This window comes from Siniperca chuatsi, linkage group LG17, assembly GCF_020085105.1.
Source record: "Siniperca chuatsi isolate FFG_IHB_CAS linkage group LG17, ASM2008510v1, whole genome shotgun sequence".
NCBI lineage: Eukaryota > Metazoa > Chordata > Actinopteri > Centrarchiformes > Sinipercidae > Siniperca > Siniperca chuatsi.
In genome coordinates this window covers 25351110-25376328 of record NC_058058.1, presented here as the reverse complement: position 1 = coordinate 25376328, position 25219 = coordinate 25351110, and the positions used below count along the sequence as shown (strand labels likewise).

General features: G+C 41.6%; 2 protein-coding genes across 2 annotated transcripts; one reads left to right on the top strand and one right to left on the bottom strand.

Annotated features, from left to right (window-relative positions):
• The first annotated feature begins 3039 nt into the window (after nt 1–3039).
• On the top strand, nt 3040–8456 carry tac1 (tachykinin precursor 1). Its single transcript, XM_044171731.1, has 5 exons — nt 3040–3570; nt 5014–5116; nt 5202–5225; nt 7694–7750; nt 7869–8456. Exons 1-5 carry the CDS (start codon nt 3454–3456, stop codon nt 7913–7915), a joined length of 348 nt encoding a protein of 115 aa, XP_044027666.1. The 5' UTR covers nt 3040–3453; the 3' UTR covers nt 7916–8456.
• A 126-nt stretch (nt 8457–8582) lies between these two features.
• Nucleotides 8583–24104, bottom strand: asns (asparagine synthetase). The gene is made up of 12 exons (XM_044171730.1): nt 23947–24104; nt 22695–22950; nt 20765–21002; nt 20494–20673; nt 20306–20407; nt 18625–18752; nt 18303–18429; nt 16026–16132; nt 13977–14077; nt 11956–12037; nt 11708–11863; nt 8583–10419 (listed from the first exon to the last, which is right to left on the bottom strand). Exons 2-12 carry the CDS (start codon nt 22941–22943, stop codon nt 10210–10212), a joined length of 1680 nt encoding a protein of 559 aa, XP_044027665.1. The 5' UTR covers nt 22944–22950; nt 23947–24104; the 3' UTR covers nt 8583–10209.
• Between the last annotated feature and the right edge of the window lie 1115 nt (nt 24105–25219).

Below are 25219 nucleotides of genomic sequence, written 5' to 3'. Positions count from 1 at the left end.
AAATTAGCAACAACAGACCACAAATACATTTGTAGGATCCAGTGCTTTTGGTGCCTGGCCCATGTTGGGGACTAAAAGCCAGGATATCTCAGCTTCTGCTGCTTTAATATTGACATAGTTCTTTATTATCTTGCCCATATATGAGTGTCCGCTCTTCTTCTTGCATACTTCAACCTCTTTGTGAACACAGCTATGCACAAGCTTCAGTCTAAAAACTTACCAAAGCAAAACTTAAACAGCACTGAAAATGTGTGTGTTGAAATAAATTCATAATAACAAAAGAAACATTTAATTTACCTTCACTGTTGGAAACAAGTCCCAAACATTATGGCCTGGCCTTTAGTGGCAGTCTTTCTCTTTAGGCCAATTAATGACAGATCTTCAGTTGGTTTTGTTGAAGCCTACTGCAATAATATATTTGTGTACGTTGGACAACTAGACAAACTAGATAATGTATCCTTTTACCACATATTGTGGTTACTACTTTTACATGAATTGCTCCTTGTGAATTGACATGTATTTTCATACAGAAGATGTACAGTAGTCATATCCGGGTATGTTATCTAAGATAAAAGCCACATTCGGTGCAGCTACCGCTTTTGGTTCCAATTCAAGCACTGTAAGCAGCCTCTTGTGTCTGTGCGAATAATGACTGTCCTCTCTCGTTGACAAAAAATGTTGTCCTGGCAGTAGTGCTGCCACATGTGAAAACGCTCGTTTTGGGAGGCAATGACAAACGACCTGTGTCTCATTTTATACAGCAGGTCTTGCATATGTACATAAGAAGGAGCTCTTGTTTTAGGTCATATCTGCTGTCAGGTTTTCGTGCTGGAACATGAACTGCACGAAAATGAACTTCACTGTAGTGAAATATCTGGTGGGCATGTTATACCCACAGAGAAAATTTGAAAAGAATGAAGACATGATTGTGTATTTTGTGAGTTTGTGTCAAGTCTCGTAAAGTAAGTAAGGGTACCACATGTATCATTTTAACAGCAATAAATCATTACCACATTAATTGCCAGACAGTGTAATTACAATAAAATGAATTACCTCCCTCCCTCATTTGTCTTACATTACATTACATACAAGGCAAGTATTGCAGTTTAACTAAAATCCAGAAATGGGTTTATCGTCTGTGTACATTTCCACGGGACACCAAAAGATCCTCGTGCTGATTTTCTGTTCTGTCAATATTTGAACAACTCTGTTTATATTTAGCATCTTCTAGGCTATTTTAATCTAATCTAAAATGCTGTGTGGTGGGATTCCTGTTTACACCAGGGATTTTCTAATTCGCTCATGTAATAACTCTTGGCAGTGTGTTGCTTTGACTCAGCCTCTCTTCCAACAGAATGATGCTGCTTTGGATTCATTCCATGCACAAACAATCAACCTGTACTCTAATATATTCAAGCACTCAGAGTCCCATTTGCTGCTGGATGCCTCATCAAAGTTAAAGGGAGTGTCCACAGTGATTCACTCTGCAGTCCAGCTGATCACATTACCGACGCAGCTGGAACGTCTGGACTGGTCTCTCTGGACTGTCCTATTTGTCCACATCTCCCCACATAATCTGCATATCTGCTTGTCTCTGCGCCCCTGCTCTGTTTACCTCCTACGTCTTTCTTCTCAATCCTCCTCCTCCTCCGTGGTAACTCTCTCCCATGGTTCCAACAGCTCCGTCACCTCTTTCTCTCCAGCGTTTTCTCCTTTCCTCCTCACCGCCCCCTTCCGTCTGTTAATTGGATGAGCTGTCACAGTTGTGAGGATGATTAAATTCTGTGGCCAAGTAATGAATATTAGTGTAAACCTATTCACAGTCACATCACCTGCACAGGCAGTTCAACAGGACTTCGCTTTATGTGTCCCACAACCAGGCACGTTGGAACTTAGAAAAAAGAAATATAATCACCTTCATGTTTGAACTCAGTGTTCTCGGCTTAATACTCGGAAATAATAATAACAAAATACACACAATATCAAGGTCATATAGAGCCAGTCAAAGCGTCCTTCTCCGCCTGTTAATGGAAATTGGCCTTGCATCTTGGATTAACTGAACAAGCAGATGAGTAACACCATTGCCATAGAAGACAGACTGAAGTCCATTCCCACCCCAGGGGAAATATTTGCATGTGCCAATTGCACATGGGTAAATAAAATGAACTTATTGTTAATGGAATATAGGCACTTGTGCAAATCAAGCGCTCCTTGAGGTGCATGAACACTGAACTTTGTGTGGCAGTGTAGTCCTCTTCATCCTGAACGTCCTACTCTTGAAAAAACAGCTTTTCTAATGGAAATCAGCGGCACCCTCAGGTCACACGCCCTTCTCCTTTTCATTCAGGCTTTGATATGTATGCTGTCTTTTCTTTGAGCTGTAGGGAGAGGCTGTATATGTCAAAATATATGAGGCATATCGTCCAAAGTCAATACAAAACGCGACAATTACAATGTATATTGATCAAATAAAAAAATATAGATTTATTAATGCAGTTAAGCCTAAAAGCGACGTAAAACCAAGTGCGTCATCACAGACGTACGTGGCTGTTATACGTTATCATGTGAGTGTAGATACAGGTCGTGTCTGCTTTTAAGATGTCAGGAGACCGAGAAAACACGGTTTCCTCTAAGCTTCCAGATGATGAGGATGAATCACTGATTTACACCCAAAATGTCATATAGAAGTCAGCCGCAACACACTTCTGAAACTTCTACTTCAATTTAATTCCATTTTATTTATATAGCACCAATTCATAACAGAAGTTATCTCATTGCGCTTTTCCTACGTATATGAGAAATATGAGCTCAGGTGAATCGCCAATGAAGACGTGAGTCCGCTGTGTAACATGTCTTCCAGGTAAAGAATAATACCTGACACAGGGCCCGTTCACCGTGAGGCTACTCCATGCAGTGTAGTGATGGTCGGAATGCTGAAGAACAGTAGGTTACGGTGCCACACTGGATTTCTGAATATTAATGATCACATTTAGGTTTGGTTTAAGCTGGAGAACGTCCAGTGACGCACATAATACAGTTCGTGATATCAACACTGCTCTGACGGGTACTGTAACTACACTACTGTAATCACACTGCTGTAATGGCGTTACTAAGCATCACTGCTTAGGCTGCTATATAGGAGCGCGTGCAACGTTCTCTGGACAGGAGGACGCACGAGACCGAAGAAGTTGCTGCAGAAGCTGAGCGCGCGGAGAGCTTTTGAGACAGCGGCCGGAGACCGGGACAGCGTTTAGACGCACGCGCTATGGACTGTTGTTGAGCTCGAAGGGAAGAAGCAGTGCGCGCACAGTACAGCTGCTGCTCGTGCCTCAAACCTTTCTAGTTTAGTTTTTTTTTTTTTTGTTTGTTTTGAAGTTATCGACGGTTATTTTTAATATAGGCTCACAGGAAGTCTAAGTGAATCTCATCGCGTCGAAAAACAGGTTTGGCATCATGAAGTTACTGCTTTTACCAGCTTTAATGGCTTTTTTCGCCATCGCCCAAGTTTTTTGCGAGGAAAACGACCCAAAAGAAGATGCTGACTACTGGACGAGCAGCAATCAGATCCAGGTAGTCTACAGCAGCGGTTTATTTAGATTCTCAATTGAATCATTCATAAAAGCCACTCATTACTTATTACTGGGTTCTAGTCTGAAGCAAAGCGGTAGGGACTGATACTTGTTTCTTCTGCTCTGGATGGAAGTTACATAAACCTCTAAGTTTGTTTAACGCCAATATGAGAGCGCGCAGATGTAAGTTAGTGTGATAAAAGCAGAAATCTGTTCAGTTGGTTTTGGTTACGCAGGGATGCCACTTTGCTGAGGTATGGTTCGTCCCAGCATCAGATGATGCAGTAGTTGACCGCTGGGCGTTTCTGTGGATAAAGTTGAGCAGTAATGATGAGATTACCGCTTGTTACAAACATTGATGCAGATGTTTTCTGTCAGGAATTCTTTAAGATGCTTTACTCATTCTTTGCTCTCTCCATTAGCCACAGTTTGGCTTTGAATAGAACAGAACATGGATCATTCACTAATTCAATTTAAGACTAGACTACTAACATGCACAGTGTCAGACTTTGCCACCACGGTTTAACTGACGACTGCACAACAAGTCCACCCTGCAAATGACTTGGCCTTTCCTAAAACTACAGACAGAGCTGTCAGTGTGAGAAAATTCCAGCTGTTCTCAGTGCAGCTTCATTCATTTTCCCCAAATAAGCGTCAGTCTAGAGCTACACAGGATACAGAACATGTTAATTCATTAGTAGTTTTACTATCAATGAAATATTGTACAGTTGATTCTAGAGAATTCTGGGAACAAGCAGGTGAAACAATCTCATCCTTAAAGAAAATAAGATTTTAGGACTCAGTAGCACCCAACATGAAGATGGAGACTGTTGCAGTGCTCAGAGCATCCAGCCAATAGGAAATTAAATAAACCCTCAACGGCACAGTGTAGTAGGAACCGAAGCCCACACGATGTCCATTAACATGAAATGCACGTCCTGTGTTTGACATTGCGAGTTGGAAACGTGCCAAGCTGCTCCGCCACTAGCCTAAACTGTAGGCACGGGCCATTCGGCAGATGAACGAGCCTGCGATAAATCATTGCAGCTTAGTGTGCGAGACGTCAGTGGCCCCCAGGTCCACATCTCAGTCAGGCTGATGCACACTGAAGAAATATATCCTGAGATGGAAATAGAAAAAAGTTCAAAATTCAAGCCTTATCTGGATTATCACTCTGTGCTTAGTGTTTAGAGGGTGGTGGGTGGATGAGGGGGTGTGTGTGTGGGGGAATATCTGGGAATATCGTACCTTAATATAATAGTCAAAAAATGTCACAATAAGATGCATCATTTCTAACTCCAACCAGATGTGCTCTATTTTATCTCCAAAATGTTGCGTCTTTATAAAGAGATTTGAACATTTTGGTGGCAAATGACATTCGATACAGGGACTATACAGCAATGCCAGCCTGGGTGTGAACACTCACTGAGATTTTTCCCCTCAGGACGGCTGGCTTTCCCATGACCCATTGAGAGAAATCCTCCTGAGGATGACAAGAAAGCCACGGCCGCATCAGTTCATCGGTCTGATGGGGAAACGCTCCATGGGTAAGAGCTCATTCCCGATGCCATACAGTTTCTGTTTCCCTCCGTGGACCTGTTTTTAAACTTTGTCATATCTTTTCTCTGACAGCAAATGCACAGATCACCCGCAAAAGTGAGTATCATTTCATATTCACTTGTCGTTATTTCATTTTCCTCAGAAGTCAGTGAGGAGGGTATGCTCCCGAACCCCTAGGCTTCGACATAGCGCTGCATGCAGCTGCTTGCATGTCTATCAACATTTGCACAATCAGGATGAAGTCATTTAAATTTACTGGAACAAAGTAGCGGAGTTCCATCTGCTGACTCAATCTGATCATTTATTAGCTGAGTCTCACCACTCCAGCCTACAGGAAGCAGTTGTGTGTATTATTTCATACCTCATTTCTGCTCATTTTGGCTTGCTGTTTAAACCCGTCCAGTAAAAACCACCTGACTCCATATTTGCTGATTTGTTTTCAGTCCCCCCCCCCAGAACCCTCCTCACCCCTGTTTTGTCATTTTAGGCTTAATAAACCCTCTAAAAACCCGCTTAATTATCGAAAATGCTTTGGCACAACGCGCGTTGCTGTTCATTATAATACTAAAACTATAAGATCAAATTTGGCTTCTTATACGAGAAGAGCCATATTTGTCAAAATCAGATGAACTTGTAGTTGTTCTGTGTAATTTGCATTTTACAACATTATTTTATTGGCATTAACGGAAGTTTAAAAAAAAACCAAGCATGGAGCCAGCAGGCTTTTTAGGGGGTTAATGCATTTATCCCAGAACACTGCACTGCAAACAATTACCCCCCACTAATAGTGGAATGAGGGAGCCATTTGGTTTCAGATGCTCAGTTCCAAAAAGACAGAATAGTGTAAGCACAATGGGGCAAAGCAAATCCTCTCATATTTCGCCCACAGTGTTACTAATTGAGTTGAATATGTAGATTTATGCCAGTGTTTAAGAAAGAGTGGGCAAATTTGAGGAAGCACACCGTTTCACAGGGTTTAATTAATTGACAACGACCACAGATTATTGGACGGCACCGTTTTTGCTTTGCTTTTGAACGCTGGGCCACATTAATTTGTCGGTGAGGCAGGTGGTCCAGAGCAGACGTCTGTGTGCGACGGAGAGGAAGGAGATAAAGAGCGCAGAGGAAAAAGGCATGAGGAGGAGGGGATTTTCCCTTTTCTCTGTCGGGGGTTTTTGTCTAAATTAGTCCACTCAGTGATGCAACGTAGCATACGTCCGCATACATCTAATGTATTCCTCTTAGGCAGGCCTAACTAGAAGTCACTCATCATTAGGGAGAGGGAGCGTGCTGGGATCAATGCCCCAAGGACATCTGAGAGTTAAATTGAATTGTTCACGCTTGTGATGGATAGAGGCAGCTACGCCTTTCCCCCTTCACTTATAACAACAAGGATCCCTTCTTTCTTTACGCTCTTACACAATTTTCTTCCACAAAGGGACAAAAAAGAGCGAGGCAAGTCCTTTCTCCAGCAGGTTCAAGATTCAGTTCTGAGAGACCGGGCCATACTTTACTCTCATCAGTCTAATGCATATTGATGTTTGTAGTGTAAGATGTTCCCTCAGGGCTCTCTATGGTTTTATAACTCCCCAGTCCAATACACCACCACCCCCTCCTCCTCCTCCTCCTCCTCATGATCATATTACATTCCATTACTGTGATTGACAGTCTGTCTGTCACATTTACATCACTAGAAACCTGACAGGACCCAGTGTCCGAACACTCTCTGACCAACGCTGGTTTGTTCTCACAGAACTGAAGTTAAAGTAGTTAAAAGCTCCCAGTCCACATGTGCTGCAAACAGTGCCGTAGCTCTGAAGACATTCTACAATCACACACAAAAGACACATGGTTGGTCCTGAAGGCTAACTAATATTTTTTATAGTCTCCAAGGGCCCGCAAGATAATCTGAGGGATTGCAGGATGGTTAACAGGGCAGGAGAGCAGAAAAAACAAGTTTATTTTCAGACTTTAGTTAAATCTACTTGAATTCAACTTGTGAATTACTACCTCTCCAGGCCTTCAATTAACAAACAATAATCAGTTACAGTGATTACAGCCAGCAGACATACAATATGTATCCTTTGATGAGGGGTCGCAACTGGGCAGAGCTGTGTTTTAATGAGTCACAAGCCAAAAGAGGGTCAGAACCACTGGACTGTATGTCTTGAAATTTGAGTGTTTTTAAAAGAATATTAAATTTGAAAATGAAAATGTTTGTATTTCTCTACCAGAACGATAGATGGCAGTGTGGAGGCAGCAGTGACACAACATTCAGACCAATGTGTAGGGAGATTTTACAGAAAGTATGACTGAACAGTTAAATTGAAATAAATACAAATAAAATTTATTCTATTTTTTTTTTAAAATAATCAATAAATAAAATCAAATATAAATGATCAAAAATGTTCACAGACTTTTTCACGGAAGGTTTTGTCAGAGGGGGGTGGGGTTGCACTGGGGGAATATGTATTTCTGAAAATCTGTTTACGGCGCTGGTTGCAGTTAGCTAAATGATACAGTCTAAGAGGACTGTCTCACATCCAAATATCTTCTCTTTCAAGGACATAAAGTCAACTCTTTTGTTGGACTGATGGGGAAGAGGAACCAAGAGGAGCCAGGTAAGTTCAATTCAAGTGAAGCCACACCGAAAAAGTTCTTACTTTATTTGTAAAAGCAATACAATGACTCGGTGGGGCAAAATGTGTGCTAAAGCTAACGAGCTCTCTCCCTCTGCAGAGTCCTATGAGTGGAGCACAATACAGACGTACGAGAGACGCCGCTGAGCAGTCACCTCTTCACCTGCCTGCTTCTCATCTAGCCATCCCTCATCCGTGGGAGGGGGTACCCAACGCTGGTTCTGTTTTCTCCAAAATGTGTGTAGCTGTTAGTCGAATAAAATCATTGTTTCCACATTGTAGTGATGTAGCAGTGCTGTACCTGTGCCAGTTTCATTCGTGTAGATTGGAGCAAGAGGAGGGGAAATAGTGTCATTATCAATGTTAGTGTTAATGTGAGTGATTTTTCCGACCATCTGCCAAGCTACAAAGACTAAATGTTGTTGTGGACCATCAAAGCAAGGCTATACCCCAGGGTATGCTGAAAACTGCACTGCCAAAGCCACTGTATAGTGCCTCATAACTGTTTAATTGCAACTGATTGTTCTATAAATACAACACACTGGGACAGGTTCGCATTTTGGTTTTCAAGCGACTTTAGAAGAGCTGTGATGTTCTCCACCTGGACATATGGTGTGATATGACAGGATATCTGTGTTATAATGGTTTCACAAATATTAAAATTATTTTCTTTACTGGTTCAACTTCAGCCTGCAAGTCATGAATTCATTGTGATACTGCGGTGACAAAACCTACTGGTGTTCAGAGCATCTTAACGGTTGAGGTAAGGGCGCGCTCTGGTGAACAACGGGGGTACTACATGATGCGCACACTCTTAGTGCCAAGAGCTACGTTTATTTTAGCAGCAGCAGTGACAATAAGTAGAAAGCAAGTCAGTTACAGAACTAAAAACATAATGCAGTCCAATACAACAGCCTTGCAATAAATTATTTTCAGAACTATATAGATTACAATGTTCTATATTTCCTGAGTGTCAGACTTCCATGCTGTACTTATGGTTATCGAAGTACAGTATATTGTCAGGCATTTCCTGTAGCTCACTCTCATACCATAACACTCAAACTAGGGGTGGGCGATATGGATGCGCTATATTTAACTTTATAATATAGTAAATTCTCTGGAAATTCAATTTAATTTATTGACAAATCAAGGTACTTTTCACATTTTCATGTAACAGTCCAAAGGTTGACAAATTTCATCCTGTGTATATCATATCGCCAGACGCTAACTTCAACACTTAACACACACACTTGCTACAAATGTCTGTTTGCATAGCCAGTCCTAACCCAAGACCTTATTCCCAGTGAAAAAACAGCAGAGATGGCATTAATCAGTTTGAAAGGCCACACCAGTGTCACTGACAGTGTTCACATATGAGTCACCTCTACCCATGAGAAACTGTAAAGATGTCCTTCACACAAATCACATAATATACTAGTCAACAAGCTGGAGCATCAGCCTTTTTGGTGGTAGCAGCTCGAAATAATCTGTTCGAGGTTAAACACTGAACCGTCATAGAAACATATGAGATCCTTTTCCAAATGGGCATCCAAAGCAGACAGGCTGAATGATCAATATGTATTAAAGTTAGCTATTAAAATATACGTATCACCATGTGTATGGTAATTTATGAGGCAACAGTATCTAAGAAGTACCAGCAGGAAAATGCTGCTGAACTTGGTCCTTACAGCGTAAAAGATGAACGCTCCAAAGAAAACAGCACACTCATCAGGTCAGTCCTTTAGAATGCTTTGTCACGTGACTAAGTCAAGACTGACGTGGTATTTGAGCCCATTATTTTTTGGATTCAAGATGTTGATACGGTAGCAGCAGATAATCATTTTTGTGCCCTTGAAAATAATAAAATAAAAGCTCAGACTCGTCGAGGCAGGTTTTACAGGCAGGTCTTTGTCGGACTTTGATGGAGTTTGTCAGATTAAACTGTAACAGAATGATTGATTTGCTGAACCCCAAAAGCTTGGTGTCACACTGATTCTTTTGGCTACTACACAGGCCACGTCAGCGACACATGCTGCATAGTGCAACAACTGCACAAAACGAACAGGGTGTCTAATCAGGCGTGGCTGTACTAGCTGGTGTTGATAAGCATGTGCGTGGCCAGAGGTGCACAATCCACCTGCACAGTACAGCTCCTCTCATTCTGACATGCAGAATGAGTCTGCAGATTTAAAGTATTATTATTTATGAATACCCGGAACTCCCAGAACAGCAGGTCTGACGAGTACTGCTACATCTACGTCTGACGAACTCCATCACAGCGCGACAATCTTCATGAAGGGTAAGACAAGCTCAGTCAAACTAATTCCAAATCTATTCAATTTAAGAGTCTAAGTAACTAAAGCTAAGTATGACACATGTAGAATGTTCTAAGAAGGCCAACATCTTGCTGACAGACACAGGCACACAGCTGTTCCAGCTGTTTATTGATCTTTCTCAGGTTTGTAGATAGACAGGGTCCGGGCCGATGGGTCGGCGGCGTTGATCCAACATGGCATCCAGTAATGGGAGAGCCACTCAGCTCTGCCTGGGAAGTGCTTCTCAAACACTTGTCTGAAGTAGTAGGCCTCTTTGGTACACGGAGGGTTGTGAGGGAACATCTTATGAGCCTTCTCCATCTGGTCGTCATTCACCTGAGAGAAAACACAGGGCCGGCCAGACACCGTAAACAAACACTATGACAAAAAAAAAAAAGAGACCATTTTTGTCATTGAATAAACAAGAGACAATGTGAAAGATGGAGGAAGGACGGTCCACGGTACACTTGGTGTGTACACACCGCTTCGGAGCAGTATTCAGAGCCAACTGTCCCAATCCCACAATACACCACAGTCTACTGCACCACATCAGTCCAGTTGTTGGGATTAACGCGCATATAAGCTGTTCATGGCCGACAGTAATCAACAGACATGAAGAAGGTGAAGATTGTGACATGATGGATCCAGCCTGAGCAATGTTATTCATATTCAAACACTGGCAGAACCTCCACAGAGAGTTATCTATCTGACATTATAAAATAAATACAAACATAGCCTTTATCAATCGTTTTTGAGAAATACATTCCTTCCCGAAACTGTTATCAGACAGAAACCCTTCCAAATAATACCACGTTGTCTTTTTTTAAGTACAGTAGACCTGCAGGCTTCTAGACTTGATTTACTGCCATATTAATTGTATGCATCACACTAGTTAAATCACTTGGTTTTCTGATACATTTCAGTTGCTTTTGATTTTTTTCCTGGATTTTACTGGATTATTTTAAATCCTTTATGTGTCGGCTTTGAAATTTCTGACAGCTGTACAAAGACACTGTATCCTCGGCACTGTCAAAATCCACCTCCAAGGTCCACGACTACATTACAATATGTACAATAAAACAGCAAGAAATTCTTAATGAACAAAGATCAGTTTGAAAAGATTTTTTAGAAGGATCATTTTGCATTTCTTACAACTTGACTTTTATTTCCATAGTTTTGGCCATCATTCCTATCTGTTAAGATAATACTGTATCACGTCAGACAATCAGACAGGTTGGAAACGAGCCAACAGCTAAGCCAGATTATCGAAACCAGATTATTTGGAAGTAAAAGCGAAGTGAGTTCACCCCAATGGCAGTAAACAGAGTATGCACCGGTGACCGAGTCGCCAAATAAGCAGTAATAATCCCTCACTGTATAGAAAATTGTACACACGCACAACAAGTTTCTTGGGCCATCAGACATTGTAGTGATGTCTTCGTGTTCCTAGATTACAGCAATTCCTTTGGTGAGTACAATGTTTTTATTACAGAGGGGAATGATGGCCAAAACCATGAAAATATGTTGCAATAATCCAGAATATTCCTATAATTTTCTACTATCTTAAATTGAACTGAACACTACCGAACTAAAGAAGAGTCGCTGGTCCCGCAGTAACACATACCACAGACTCCAGGTGCTCCTGCAGGCAGGTGTACCAGGACTTCTTCACAGACATCACACCGTCGCTGAACGCCTCCTTGCGCCTCCACAGGATCTCATCAGGGATCAAGTTGAGACCTTTGAAGGAGTCCCTCAGAAGATGCTTCTCCACTCCATGCTGCTTACACAGGACATACAACGCTATTATTACAAAGCAATGCCAGAACACTCCAGAGCTCAACGGCACAGCAGCTGTACAGATCACCTGACCTTAGGAATCCTCATCTCCTCCGGCAGAGAAAGGTAGTACGCCGTCAATCTGTGGTCCAGGAAAGGCACTCTGAGCTCCAGACTGAAAGATACAAATGAACTTCAGATGAGTTGAGACAAATAAAAACAAACTCACAGTCCATAATTCATCATATGATGATGACTGTAGGACTTACGGGTACAGAGTACAGCAAATAATATTTGTTTTTATTCAGCCACTGGTACTTTATAAAAGGGTTAATAGCTTTCCTTTTCAATGTATTTACTTATGCTTTCATTCCTGCAGATATTTAGGCTCATTATCGAGGTTTAATGAATCGCATTTTGCTCTATATCGTGTTGCTGTTGACCACTTTACCGTTTTCCTCTCAAGAAGGATTTAGCGTTTGTGGTTAAACTAAAGACGAGATCTTAAAACCATTCAGGCGTTTCATCAAGGCTACTGACAGTCTATTATGTCAGTGTTTTCCTCCACAATTAATCCCCCGGCTTGCTAAAGAAAAGTTTAAAAAAGTGAAAGTGAAAGTGCACTGATGGAGCATTCTCTATTTTTGAGTACAGGGATGCTGGCAGGACAGATGATATTTTCATTGAAACGACCGAAAATGTAATTAAATGTTTGATGGAGGGAGTGATTGAGATATTCCAAAGTTGCCGCCAGCATTCAGACAGACAGTAGATCAATTAGTCGATCAACAGAAAATGAAAAGGTAGCTGAACTGACTGCACGTATTCTGCTGGTTTCTGACACACTGCAGTATAATTTGGTTTTGAGGTTTCCCAGCCTGACACCAACAGTCTTGCAGAGTGGTGCACAGAGACCGAGCTACTGCTCAACGTCAGCAAACCACAGAGCTGATCAGTGATTTTAGGGAAAAGGAGGCAAAGACACACGCACTGTTTACACCAGCGGAGCTTAAGAAGAAACTTAAGGAGGCAAAATCCCCGTGCCAAGTTCTTCTTAACTTTTACAGAGGAGCAACAGAAAGCATCCAGTCAGGATGTGTTCGTCAACGACCTTTTTTCCCATAACGAAGACGAGACGCTGACGAGCTAAAAATAGACCTTTGATAATAAACACTATGATGAAATGTATGTTTTGTTATCGATGACGAGACAAGACAGGACTAAAATGTTAGCGGTGGGCTATCGGACATTCATTGCATGATATTTTCCCCCAAATGTGCATCTCGTCTGTCTGTCAAAATATAAACAATGCATCCCTGTCATTGGCTGACGTGTGGTGCAGAGGGATGTGACGTGTGCAGACGCATTGACAACAACATCGGGAATAAAGGAACAGATCTATGGACACGCTTTATTTATAATTCGGCAGAAAGGAACCCACAAACCCGCGTTGGCTTTTCAGACCTGTTCCCTGCTGTGTCTAAATGCGCATCGCGTGTTGCTGCTGTAACATTTATAGCCTGCAACTTTATTTATTTATATATTTGGACGAGCAACTTGTAATTATGCTCGATCCATTTTCACTTACTTGTCCTTACCAGAAAAAGCTTAATGGCAGCCCTGAACATGCATTGCAATTACTATCTAGTCAAACTGAGATTGCACAGCAATATATTTGGAAGACATCTGTGTGTGATTTCTTAGCTCTGAGGCCAGGTAGGCATATGAATCGACTAATTGTTTCAGCACTAGTGTGACTTTAATGGCAATGAATTAGTTTAGATTAAAGAGAGAAAACACTGACTTAAGGTTGGCTAAAATGTAATGACTTTTCGTCGACTAAAACTAATAAACATTTTCGTCTAAAGACTAAGAATAAGACTAAATCTAAAATAGCTGCCAAAATGAACACTGACCTATACCTTTGTCTAATATACAGTATGTGTTTTTATTTTTATTCTATTCTAATTTTAAATGTTTGTATCCATGTTGTGTGTGTAGCGGGAAGGGGGCTACAACTTTCATTGTGCAGCCCTGTGTTGTAGTGTGACTAAATAAATGTACCTTGTACCTGTAGTGATGGCAGTGGTGGATAATGAAGTGAGAGGTGTTACCCATGTGCAGCAGTTGTGCGATCAGCACGGAGAACATCAAACAGGTAGAGCTCCTTCAGCAGTCGAACGCTGTCCTCTGCAGCTGCTGTCGCACTCGGAGCCTGGAGGGGAAACACAACAACACTTTATTACAACCCTTTCAAATGTGCTCCCCATTACATTAATCTGATGGCAGTTTAACGGTCGCTCTCATGTCTGCACCCTGGTCACGTAAAATTCACGACGGCAATCGTAATATTTCTGTATCCCTTTCACCGCGACACGTCTGAACCGAATGCCATCAGATTAAAGTAAAGGTTGCAGCAGCACAATAAAACATGCTGACAGAGAGATAAAATGCACGCCCTGTCCGCCTTCTACGATCACTGCAATAAATGAATTTTCTCAGTCTTCATCTTTTATTCACAAAGAAAAAAACTCCATAAAATAAACCAGGAAACACGACGAGCCTGTTTTAAAGCTTGGGTAGCATTGTATGTATGTATGTATTTCAGAAGCATTTTTTGTTGTATTTGTTGAAATTCTCTTTACATCCTGACAGCAATCAATAAATCAAAAAACATTTATTGCCTGTCTACCTACCTACCTGTCTACCTACCTGTCTACCTGCCTGTCTACCTGCCTGTCTACCTGCCTGCCTGTCTACCTGCCTGTCTACCTGCCTACCTGCCTGTCTACCTGCCCACCTGCCTGTCTACCTGCCCACCTGCCTGTCTACCTGCCTGTCTACCTGCCTGCCTGTCTACCTGCCTGTCTACCTGCCTGTCTACCTGCCTGCCTGTCTACCTGCCTGTCTACCTGCCTGCCTGTCTACCTGCCTGCCTGTCTACCTGCCTACCTGCCTGTCTACCTACCTGCCTGTCTACCTGCCTGCCTGTCTACCTGCCTACCTGCCTGTCTACCTGCCTGTCTACCTGCCTGTCTACCTGCCTGCCTGTCTACCTGCCTGTTTACCTGCCTGTCTACCTGCCTGCCTGTCTACCTGCCTGTCTACCTACCTGTCTACCTGCCTGTCTACCTACCTGTCTACCTGCCTGTCTACCTGCCTGTCTACCTGCCTGCCTGTCTACCTACCTGTCTACCTGCCTGCCTGTCTACCTGCCTGTCTACCTACCTGTCTACCTGCCTGTCTACCTACCTGCCTGTCTACCTGCCTGCCTGTCTACCTGCCTGCCTGTCTACCTGTCTGTCTACCTGCCTACCTGCCTGTCTACCTGCCTGCCTGTCTACCTACCTGCCTGTCTACCTGCCTACCTGTCTACCTGCCTGCCTGTCTACCTGCCTGCCTGTCTACCTGCCTGCCTGTCTACCTGCCTGCTTATCCTAGTGCCCCAGCAGTACAAGGAGCGTACATGTATCATCCCCAGAATAAATTCACCAGACCATATGTTGCATGTCATCCTGCTCTGTCTCCCTGTTGCTCATCAATGTAAGCTGTCAGTCAAATAAAGGCAAAATTGTAGTAAGTAAAAGTTAAAAAAAAAAAAGAGTACACTTCTATATCACTGCAGCAAGATGAGAACTTCAGCCACCGGAGGTCAGCAGAGACAAGGTTTCAGCTACTGTTAAGCGACTCTGCAGTGCACTCCTTAAGCATACATATTCCACATATTGTTACCTACTTCCAGTTCTATTTCCTAGTTTGTTCGGTGGCTGCTCCTCTACTGAATTAGTGCAGTGGTTTCCAGACTTTTACTGTATTGTTTCCTAGTTGAAAAAATTCACAACTCCATCTTACACCATGAATTATGTGCCACACACCCTCCTGTGTCTGAATGACTTGACTACTGTGTATCTTCTTCTGTTGCTGTACTCTGTGGGCAAAAACAATAACTTTCAAACTCTTACTGTAATGTGGCACCTTGATCATATTCCACCTAATTATGCAGGAATATCTGTTTTTTTACTAATCATTTGAATATACTACTATGTATTGTTATCTACTAAAGATTAACACAAGATGTTTGCCATGCAAGAGAAAAAGAAATACATTACTCAAGCCTTAGTGTGACTGATTCAGTAGCAGTGACTGGTTTCTGGAGGACTTGCCTTGTGGAAGTAAATGTATCCCTGGGTCAGCTCGTCAGAGCCCTCTCCAGAGAAGATCACCACACTGTCCGATTTCTCCCTGATGTACTTTGAAACCAAGTACATACCTACAGCGGAAGAAACAGAAAAACGTGTTTAAATCACAAAGAGGTGACACACGAAATTGTCAAATCAGAATATGAATTTCAGTAATTCAGTAATGAAGGTGCCAAGACGTATTATAGTGCATATGGGAGATGGTTACAATTACAAAAAAAGATTTAAATAGCCTTGATGATTGATTATCATTGAAGCATGCAATTTAGGCTCACACTTACATGTACATTACTAACAGATGTTCTTTTCGTACGGAGCATTTTCTGTGCCAAAATAAAATAAAATAAATAAATAAATAATGGCATGGTGATACCAACTTAAATCATAAAATAACTAATTGCCACATTAAGAAACATATGGTCACATCTTTCAATAAAATAATGACAGCAAAATATTCATAACAATAAAAATATGAATTCCGTATTTGCAAAATGAATTCACATTGAACACATTATACGGAAATATATGCTACTTTAGTACTTCATCTTTATTTGCTTATGACAAGGTCAAAATGTGCGATGTGTTGTGATTTCATAACATGGACATGGTCTAGTTTTGATGGCTGCAAGAGAAGTCGTTTGCTATTTGATGTCTCACTATACGCTGGCAGACCACAGGCTTCAGTCCCACCCACACCACAGTCTTTCACAGATGCATATGGTCACTTTTTGTTGGACTGGGACGATAACTCCTTTTTGTCGGACTTAGATAAAGTTGCATTGTAGTCATTTGTAATTTGAACATTTTATCTTTGCACATCATCATTTACTATTGGATTGTGGAGTCTACATTTGTATCATTAATAAGGTGATGGAGTGCTGGGTTGTGGCGCAGTAAATGTCCCATATGTCGCCCCCACTGACCTCTTTGGCCGTTTGACTAATCTCACTGGATTCCACTGTGATTCAGACAGGCCAAACAGGAGGAAGAGGAATGCAGTGATGCAGCATACTCAGACACATTTCTGTCACATCAGTGAGCAACATCAATCAGCAGAAATATAAGGCATTCAAGCTTTCAGAGATAGACAGAAAATGGACTTTATTATTTCATAAAATGTTGGTAGTATACTCTATTTTGGATCAGTGGTGCGCACAGATTCTGACAGACGAACTCCTGACTGCTGAAATGCCCTGTTGCAAGCTGAATCAGCTGGCAAAAAAGGTAGCTTATCCAGAATTAATGCAAAATGGCACCAATCTGAGAGAAACTGGATCTCCTACCAGTGTCATTTCTTACTTCCACATAAAATGTAAGAACTTTTTTTTTTTCCTAATACAAACACTCAATAAGTCAGACTATGCCACTTGGTATAAACAAGTGACATAACCCTAACAGTCTAAATACAAGTTACCAGTTTATTAAGCACACCTATACACTCCAATCCGACAGCGCTGCAATAACTCCTATTTTTGTGTTGTTGATGGAGCTGTAAGGTTATTTAGGCAGTAGTTACTTGTCATGCACTGCATTATATTTCTAATATTCTATTTGTATGACATTTAAATGACAGCAAATGTTTACTATTTATGAAGCTACAACCACAACTATTATTTTTTTACGCTTTATTTAAATAGTGATTTGGTCATTTTTGCATGGTAAAAAAATAAATATTTAGCTTGATTTTCAATGCAACCAATTAGAATTCATTATAGGGCTCCCACGAATAGTCGACGTAATCGATGACATCGACGCTGAAAATGCATCAAATGCATAACCGCAGTGAAACACTACCGGCGCTCCCTCTCCTCACTCACTCTCGAGGTCGCCCGACCACAGCTGTCTCTCTCTCTCTCTCTCTCTCTCTCTCTCTCTCTCTCAAACAAATGAACACAAACCAAAGGACACTTCTTGGTATCGCTGTTTTTCAGCATCGACTGTAAGCCAGACAGAGAGTAGATCGAGGGGAGACTGTCCGCTAGTTAATTGATCACGGTGCTAAAATGGGTCGCCAAATATACTTTGGCAGCCGTTAATATACCTGGGCGGGCGGCCAGCCAAGTAAGGTGTATGTGTGGAAAACACTGCTTTAGAAGATCATCGCGGGCGAGATTTGTTGGCTGCAGCTTGTTCTCTGGGGGAATCCATGCTTGCATCCACGTTATGCAAACCTTTATCTTTCATTACCTTACTTATTTTCGTAAAGTTTTTTTAACTAGTGTTCCCGGCATGCACACTCACCAACAGAGGCACGTATGGTGGTGATGTCATAGGTCTCCAGGTGAAAGATGACCTTCTTTATAGCTTGGATGCCTTCTTCTGCAGTGAAGTTCACCTCGTGGTGTTCGCTGCCAATGTGAGCTGCAACCTGGCAAACACAAACCAAACCGACTAAAAACAAAGTCCAAACACAAACACCTCATAGACTGTACAAAGAAAGCAGTCAGAAAAATGATTTGGCTAATTAACTAAAAGCTGAAATGAACTATGGCCAGTTATGTGAACCTTTAACATTGCTGCCGGGGAAAACATTATCTGAGAGCCTTCTATCAGAAGAAGTGACCTTGCGAGCAGCGATGATGTCTGGACTGTCCTCTGACCCGATTGAAAATGTCTGGATGGGATACTGCAGCTTCTCCTCCTTGGCCAGCTTCACCAGTGTAGCAGCAACCAAACTGGAGTCCAGACCACCTGAGTGAGGGTCATCGACACAGACCACATCAATCCCCACCTGTTTCATCAATGAGACGCTTTCCAAACAATAACTAAATTCAGGCTAGGATGATGATAACATAAATACTGATGAAATAACTGGACTGCAGTTAACTCTTCAATTGGAGCAAATCACATGTTTGGACAGAACTGACACTGACAAGTGTGTTGCATACTGAAAGTAAGACAATAGAACTGGCCTGTATATTATATTATCTCACCAATATTTTTCATATGTTTACTGTATGTGTTTAACATCAGCATGAGCCCATCAGTTAGCCATAGGGCTGGTCACACCAGCATTTGTATCAGTGACATTTTGGACCAAAATAAATTTTATACTACACTGCTCTACTGCAGTATAAACTTCTCCGCAAAAAAAAAGGCACGGTTTGCAGTAAGTTTTGAGACTGGAGTTGATGGTTAAAATACGTCTCTTGAATTGACTGTTTTAACTTATTGTCCAGTTAGCCACCGAGCTTGCAAGCTTGCTAACAGCCATTTAGAAAGCCAGCTAGCTAGTGGGCTATTGTGGCTGACTTGTACTAGCATGTTACCAACTAGCCAGCATGTTGGCGGTTAGCTCACCAGCTACAATAGTTAGCTAGCTTGCTACATGTAACTGCCATTTGGAAAGCCAGCAACTGGTGGGCTATTGTGGCTGGATAGTGTTAGCATGTTGTCGCTTAGCTTGCTAGTTGGTCAACTAGCCATGGGAATAGTCACTACGTATCCAAATCCAGTATCAAATCCACTTATCAAATCCAAATTCTTTCAAATTCCTTATCTGATCTAATTTTATCTATCTTTAATCTAAGTTTAACAGTTTTTATTGGTCGTGTAGTTAATATCCACAACTTGTATCTACAACCTGAAAATGAGAAATGTGGATTGAATGTACCAGATGCAAAAAACAGCTGGATCCTACTTTAACACCTTATTTTTCATGAGGTACTTGATACAAATATCGGAGGTCCTAATTCAGAACTATTAAGTTAAAAGCTTAAAATATATATGATATACTTCTGGTGTGACAAGGCACTAAGTCTGGAGGAACATCTATCTGCATGCATACTGAGACCACCAGGCATGTTCACGAGTTCACACAAGCTGGTTAGTGATGAGGTAGTGTTGGACAGGAAGCTGTTAGGTGTGATCGCACATGAAGGGTAACCACTATAAAATAATCAGGCCCATGCATGAACGCCTGCTGTGACGTAGTCAAGTGGTGCGTCTGAAGGCAGAGACTTCCCAGGGACAGGAAATTCAAACTGAACGGCGTTTACAAAAACAGGTAAAGCTATTTTGGATTGTGAGGAAAATACACTAAAAGTTCATGTTGATTTGACTCATTTACTTTATAAAAGAGCCTTTTTTTTGTCACCCAAGCCAATACTGTGTTGTTTTTATGAAGGCATATGTTCAAATAAAGTATAAGTTATGTATTCTTACATCTTTCTTTGCCCACTGTTTTATGTAACAAACAGCCACAGGAGCTGTTTCAGTACACAGATTGCAGGATTTGAAATTACCTGACAGAAGACAGCCAATTCTCCTGTGAGCCATGAGACGTTTCCTTACAGCATTCTCAAACAGGTTCCTGATGTTGATTTTCACTGTTTCCTCGTCAAAAGCTGTGGAGACATCAGTTTTAAGAAATGATACAAAATGCTTACCAAATGACTAAAATTAACACTAGTAAACAATAATAGTTTCGTACTTGTAGGCAGTCTCTCCACAATGTCGTAGACGGCATGAGCCGGCTCTTTAGTGCAGCAGTGAAACTGCTCCATTTTAATGGACCGAACTTTGCCGTTCAGCTTCAAATCAAAGACTTCAAAGTGGCCAGGGAGAAAGGGGATGATCTTGGCAGGGGTGGCGAGGGTAATGTCTGTAAGGCCTGTGATCATAATAACAACAAGTTACAAAGCTGTAAAACATTTCTCATTAAAGAGCCAGATTCAAGGAGGGGTAATAAACGCTCCCATAACCTTTGGCTTCTGAGCAGACGGCAAGGAATCCATCGTCTGTGAGGAGTTTGAACAAAGGCCGCACACCATACGTATCTCTTCCCAGAAAGACTTTTCTGTTGTTAGTGTCCAGCAGAATAAAAGCAAACACACCATCCAGGAGAGAAGCCATCTTCTGGATCCCAAAGCGGTCATACAGATGGAGCAAAATCTCACCATCCACTTTAGTCTGGTGATCAAACTCAAACTGCTTTCTCAGCTGAAACAAAATTGGAGAAATAGCACAGACGGGGTTATTTTTGGTTTCCTGGTTTCTTCGCATAAAAGTTCATACCGCTCTATCGCTAACAAAACACTGGATTAAACAAAACTGACATTATTTTGGCGCGGGCAGAATCCGGTTCCTGAATTTTGGGGTGTGAGATCATAAGCTGAAATGAGTCGATGAAACAATCCCCGCAATGCAAACATGGATTCATTTATTTGACAAAATAATGCGAATCACTTACAGCTGAACGAAGAAAGGAACGTAAGGAACGAAAGAAAAAGGACAACAACATGCTGATCTTAACGAAACTAAGAGTCTGCAGCCATGCTAGCGGCTCTGTGGTGCTAACGCTACTGTCAGGATGCTAACATGCTCACAATGACAATGTTAACATGCTGACGTTTAGCAGGTTTAATGTTCGCCGTCTTCACCGTCTTAGTTTAGCGTGTTTATTTTAGCGTGAACCGAAGTATTGGACAGAAAGTCAGCTATCACAGTTCATCCTGAGGGGAACATGAACGATGGTACCAATTTCAAGGCAGTCCAATCCAGTATTTGTTAAGACTAAAGTGGATGGTGAGATTTTGTTCCATCAAAGTGGTCTCCCTATTCCCTCATTTATTTCCACGTTCTATCCTTTCCTAGCTCTTTTCTCCGCACTGTGGACTATGTAAGTACTCTCATTTACTTAGCGAATTAAACAAAGGAGGGATTTATTACATGGCTGCTGCATTGGGTTGCATTACATTCTACAAGGGGTTCTATTTTTCTGATAATTCTGTACTTCCACTCCACTTCTGTGATGCTGGGACAACAGCATTAGGCAAGAGCAGCCATGGTGCCTTCGGGTCCAGTAAGCACGTCTAGCGTGAAAGCTCAGCCGGCTGCAAAAAGGAACTCCATACCAGGAAAAACATGGCTGCACTGATGTCCAGGGGTTAGAAAGCTATAGGTGTGCTGAACAGTTGACTAGGTCAGGTCAGTGGTCTGTTGTACCTGTGACCACACCCATCTGGGATGTGTCATACTAGAGTGCAATGCTACATCAGGAAAGAAATTGCATTACAGAACAGAGTTCCCTCGAAGTTGATGCCCAGTGTCATTGATTCCACTTTGTCCCCAGAAATCTAGTTTATACCAGAGGGTTTTTTTGCTTTAGAGATTTTAGTATGTTAATACTGATGTGTTCTGTAGAGCCTAACCAATAAATCTGCTGGGCAAATCTACTGGCCAACATTCGCTTATTAAAGATATATCAGTGTGTGTGTATATGTAAGCTGATAAGCAACAAGAAACTGCAGTACAGAAATGCCAAAGAACAGTGTCTCTGTTACATCAGAGAGGAGTGACAAGCTTATTTTTAGACTGTAAAGTGCCCTGCTCAGTACATATCTTAGTCACAACTCTTTAATAACTACATTTAAGAGATCGGTAGCAAATATGTTTGTATATGTTTATGTGAAAAATGAATATCTGCCAATAAATCGATAAACTCTGAAATTACAATATCAGCATTGGCCTCAAACAGTATGCAGTGGTCAGGATAGCCTAGTGTTCAGCAACATGGCAACTGTGTAGTTGAGAACAGAACGGAACAAAGGGATTGTGCGTGAAGATGTTCAGAACAGTCTAAAACAACCACTAACTCCAGAGGCTCCGGAGAAGCAGCTAGCATTTCCTTACCGTGTGATGGTTGTAAATCTCTCCATTGTAGCAAAGCCACAAGAAAGGAAACTTCTTGATGCGTAACGGCTGCATGCCATACAGCTGGTCCACAATAGCCAACCGGTGGAAGCCAAAACAGCAGTTAGTGAAGCCATTAACATTCTCAAAGCGAAAGGCATCAGGGCCCCTGTGAGCGATCTTCATGGCACTGGTGCACTGAACTGACAGGCACTCATCACTGCCAAACAAAGCCCAGATACCACACATTTCACAGCTGAGGAAGAGAGACAGGCAGATACAGTGTGGATTAGTATGCAGTTTGTAACTATACAATCACATACTAATAATCTGAAATGTGAAATGATGTTGCATAAAAACTAATCTACTTGAAAGTTTTAGATTTCCGAGAAATGCTTGTAAAGTGAAAAATGACTGCATGTAAGGATTTCCTAAAACTGCTGTGAACCAAATTAGGATATTAAGATGCATGCACTCCAGAGACGCTAACACCAAATAGCTAGTGTGAGGATAAGCACCCACATGAGGAGTTAATGCAACAGAAAGTGTTCAACAGTGTGTTTTGCCACCTGTTCTACAGTTGGTGAATAGCAGAGGATCAGTTACACATTGCGCATTACATAGAAAGCACCGCTGTGTTCTGCAGCGGTGTCCCGTGCCCTCAGGCTGGCCGAGCCTCCGAAACACAGAAATACTTTGGGTTTTCAAATTGGGGAAAAACTTGCCGGGGCAACTTGCACCCGATCTTGGAGAAATTCCCACTTTCCCTGAACGCAGCTCAGCTAATATATTGGACTGGTAGCGGATTTGATTTTGGGTTGCTGGGGGGAAAAGATAAATCTCAACTGAGGACAACTCTGACTACATACAGACTCATAATCGAACATTTTATTGGATCAATTTAGAGAAGTGTGGAATGTGGCAGCTGTTCATCTGCATAATGTTCATTTAGCTAACGTTCCAACATGGTCCGTTCTCCTTGTGAGCACCTAACGCCAAGCTCCTTTCAAAATCCTACTAATTCAAATTCTGCTTAGCTATGGGCGAAAAGTGTAACAGCTAAACACATGGTCACGGAGCTCTCAGACATTATTACGTGGTATTGTTCAACTCGGCACAGAACAGGCAGCACTATGTTCAATTAGGCTCATCCTTTATTCCCACCGTCTTCTTCCAGCTCAGGGTGTTCCACGCCGGGCGGGCGGTGGTTAGCATTGTGAATGGAATATCATTGTACTACATTACCACTTACCTTGTTTTTCAAATGATTCCTGTAGATATGCTGATGGAGACTGTAATCTCACTTGGCTATAGGCTGAAGTTACTGGAACTGCCGCACTGACTGCTTTCAGAAAAATGAGTGGGGCCCGCCTCCGACGCCGTATCATCAATGCCTGACTGTAGCTGACAAGCAACAGGAAGCCGGAACTAGTGATGGGGTCTTCAAAATAAGAGCGTACTAAACTAGATAGTAGCCCTGTACTCATGAGGGGAAAGCAACAATAATGTAACTAAAAATTACATTAAAATGCGTTGTAAAATCGAGAAAATATATTAAAACGACAGCTGTTAAACAAATACTTGCTAGACATACAGTAGTAGTAGTTTGTCGTATGGACAGGTTCAGGTTTATCGTCAAAGAATACAGGATTGCACAATGAACTGCAGTTGTAGCCCCCTCCATGCTACACACACAGAAAATGTATAAACATATATTCAAATTTGAATATAAACAATACAATAGGCAATACGATAGAACAAACTATATAAAAGTAGCACCAAATGAAGAAATACAAAGGAAAACTAAATTATTTACAAGGAAGATAGTTATGTATATACATATATGTATATATGCACACACACATACAAAACACATATACAATATATGGTATGGTAATGTACAAAGCAGAAACAGAAAGTTCCATGTCATTTATTGATGGAGGTCTTCAGTTAAAAACGTTTTATTTTGAAGTCCACAGATTGTTATTTAAATTTTGCAAACTTGACAGTGCAGCCACATGTCCACCTGCAACAGTATGTGCTGTTGCATCACCTACAGAAATGTCATCTCTTTATATAGTCTATGGTGGCTTCACAGAACGTAGTAGTCTGATGTAGACATAGCTGCAAAGGCTGTAGCCTATCCATGTGCCACTGAGATTTCAGTTTCAGCCAAAAATATCAGCAGGTGCTTTAAAATTACATGTAAACTTGTAAAAGCCCAGAGACATCTCTGATAGACTGAACAGCCATTTTATTTTTATTTCCTACAAATTCCACATTGAACTATTTATTTTGACATGTTTACTGCATCACCTCTGGCAGAAATGGTTATGTCCTTAACCATGGTTATGGTTAAGGCCTGTGCTTTTCTTCCCCTCCCAACTTCACTGCAGCCTTCACATGCAAGGTTGCATCACCTGAGAAAATGGCAACACGATATCTCGATGAAGCAAGCCCTACTGGTCTGACTTGTTCCTTAATCGCTGTGGTGTCAGGGTGTGGACACTTCCAATTCATTAAAT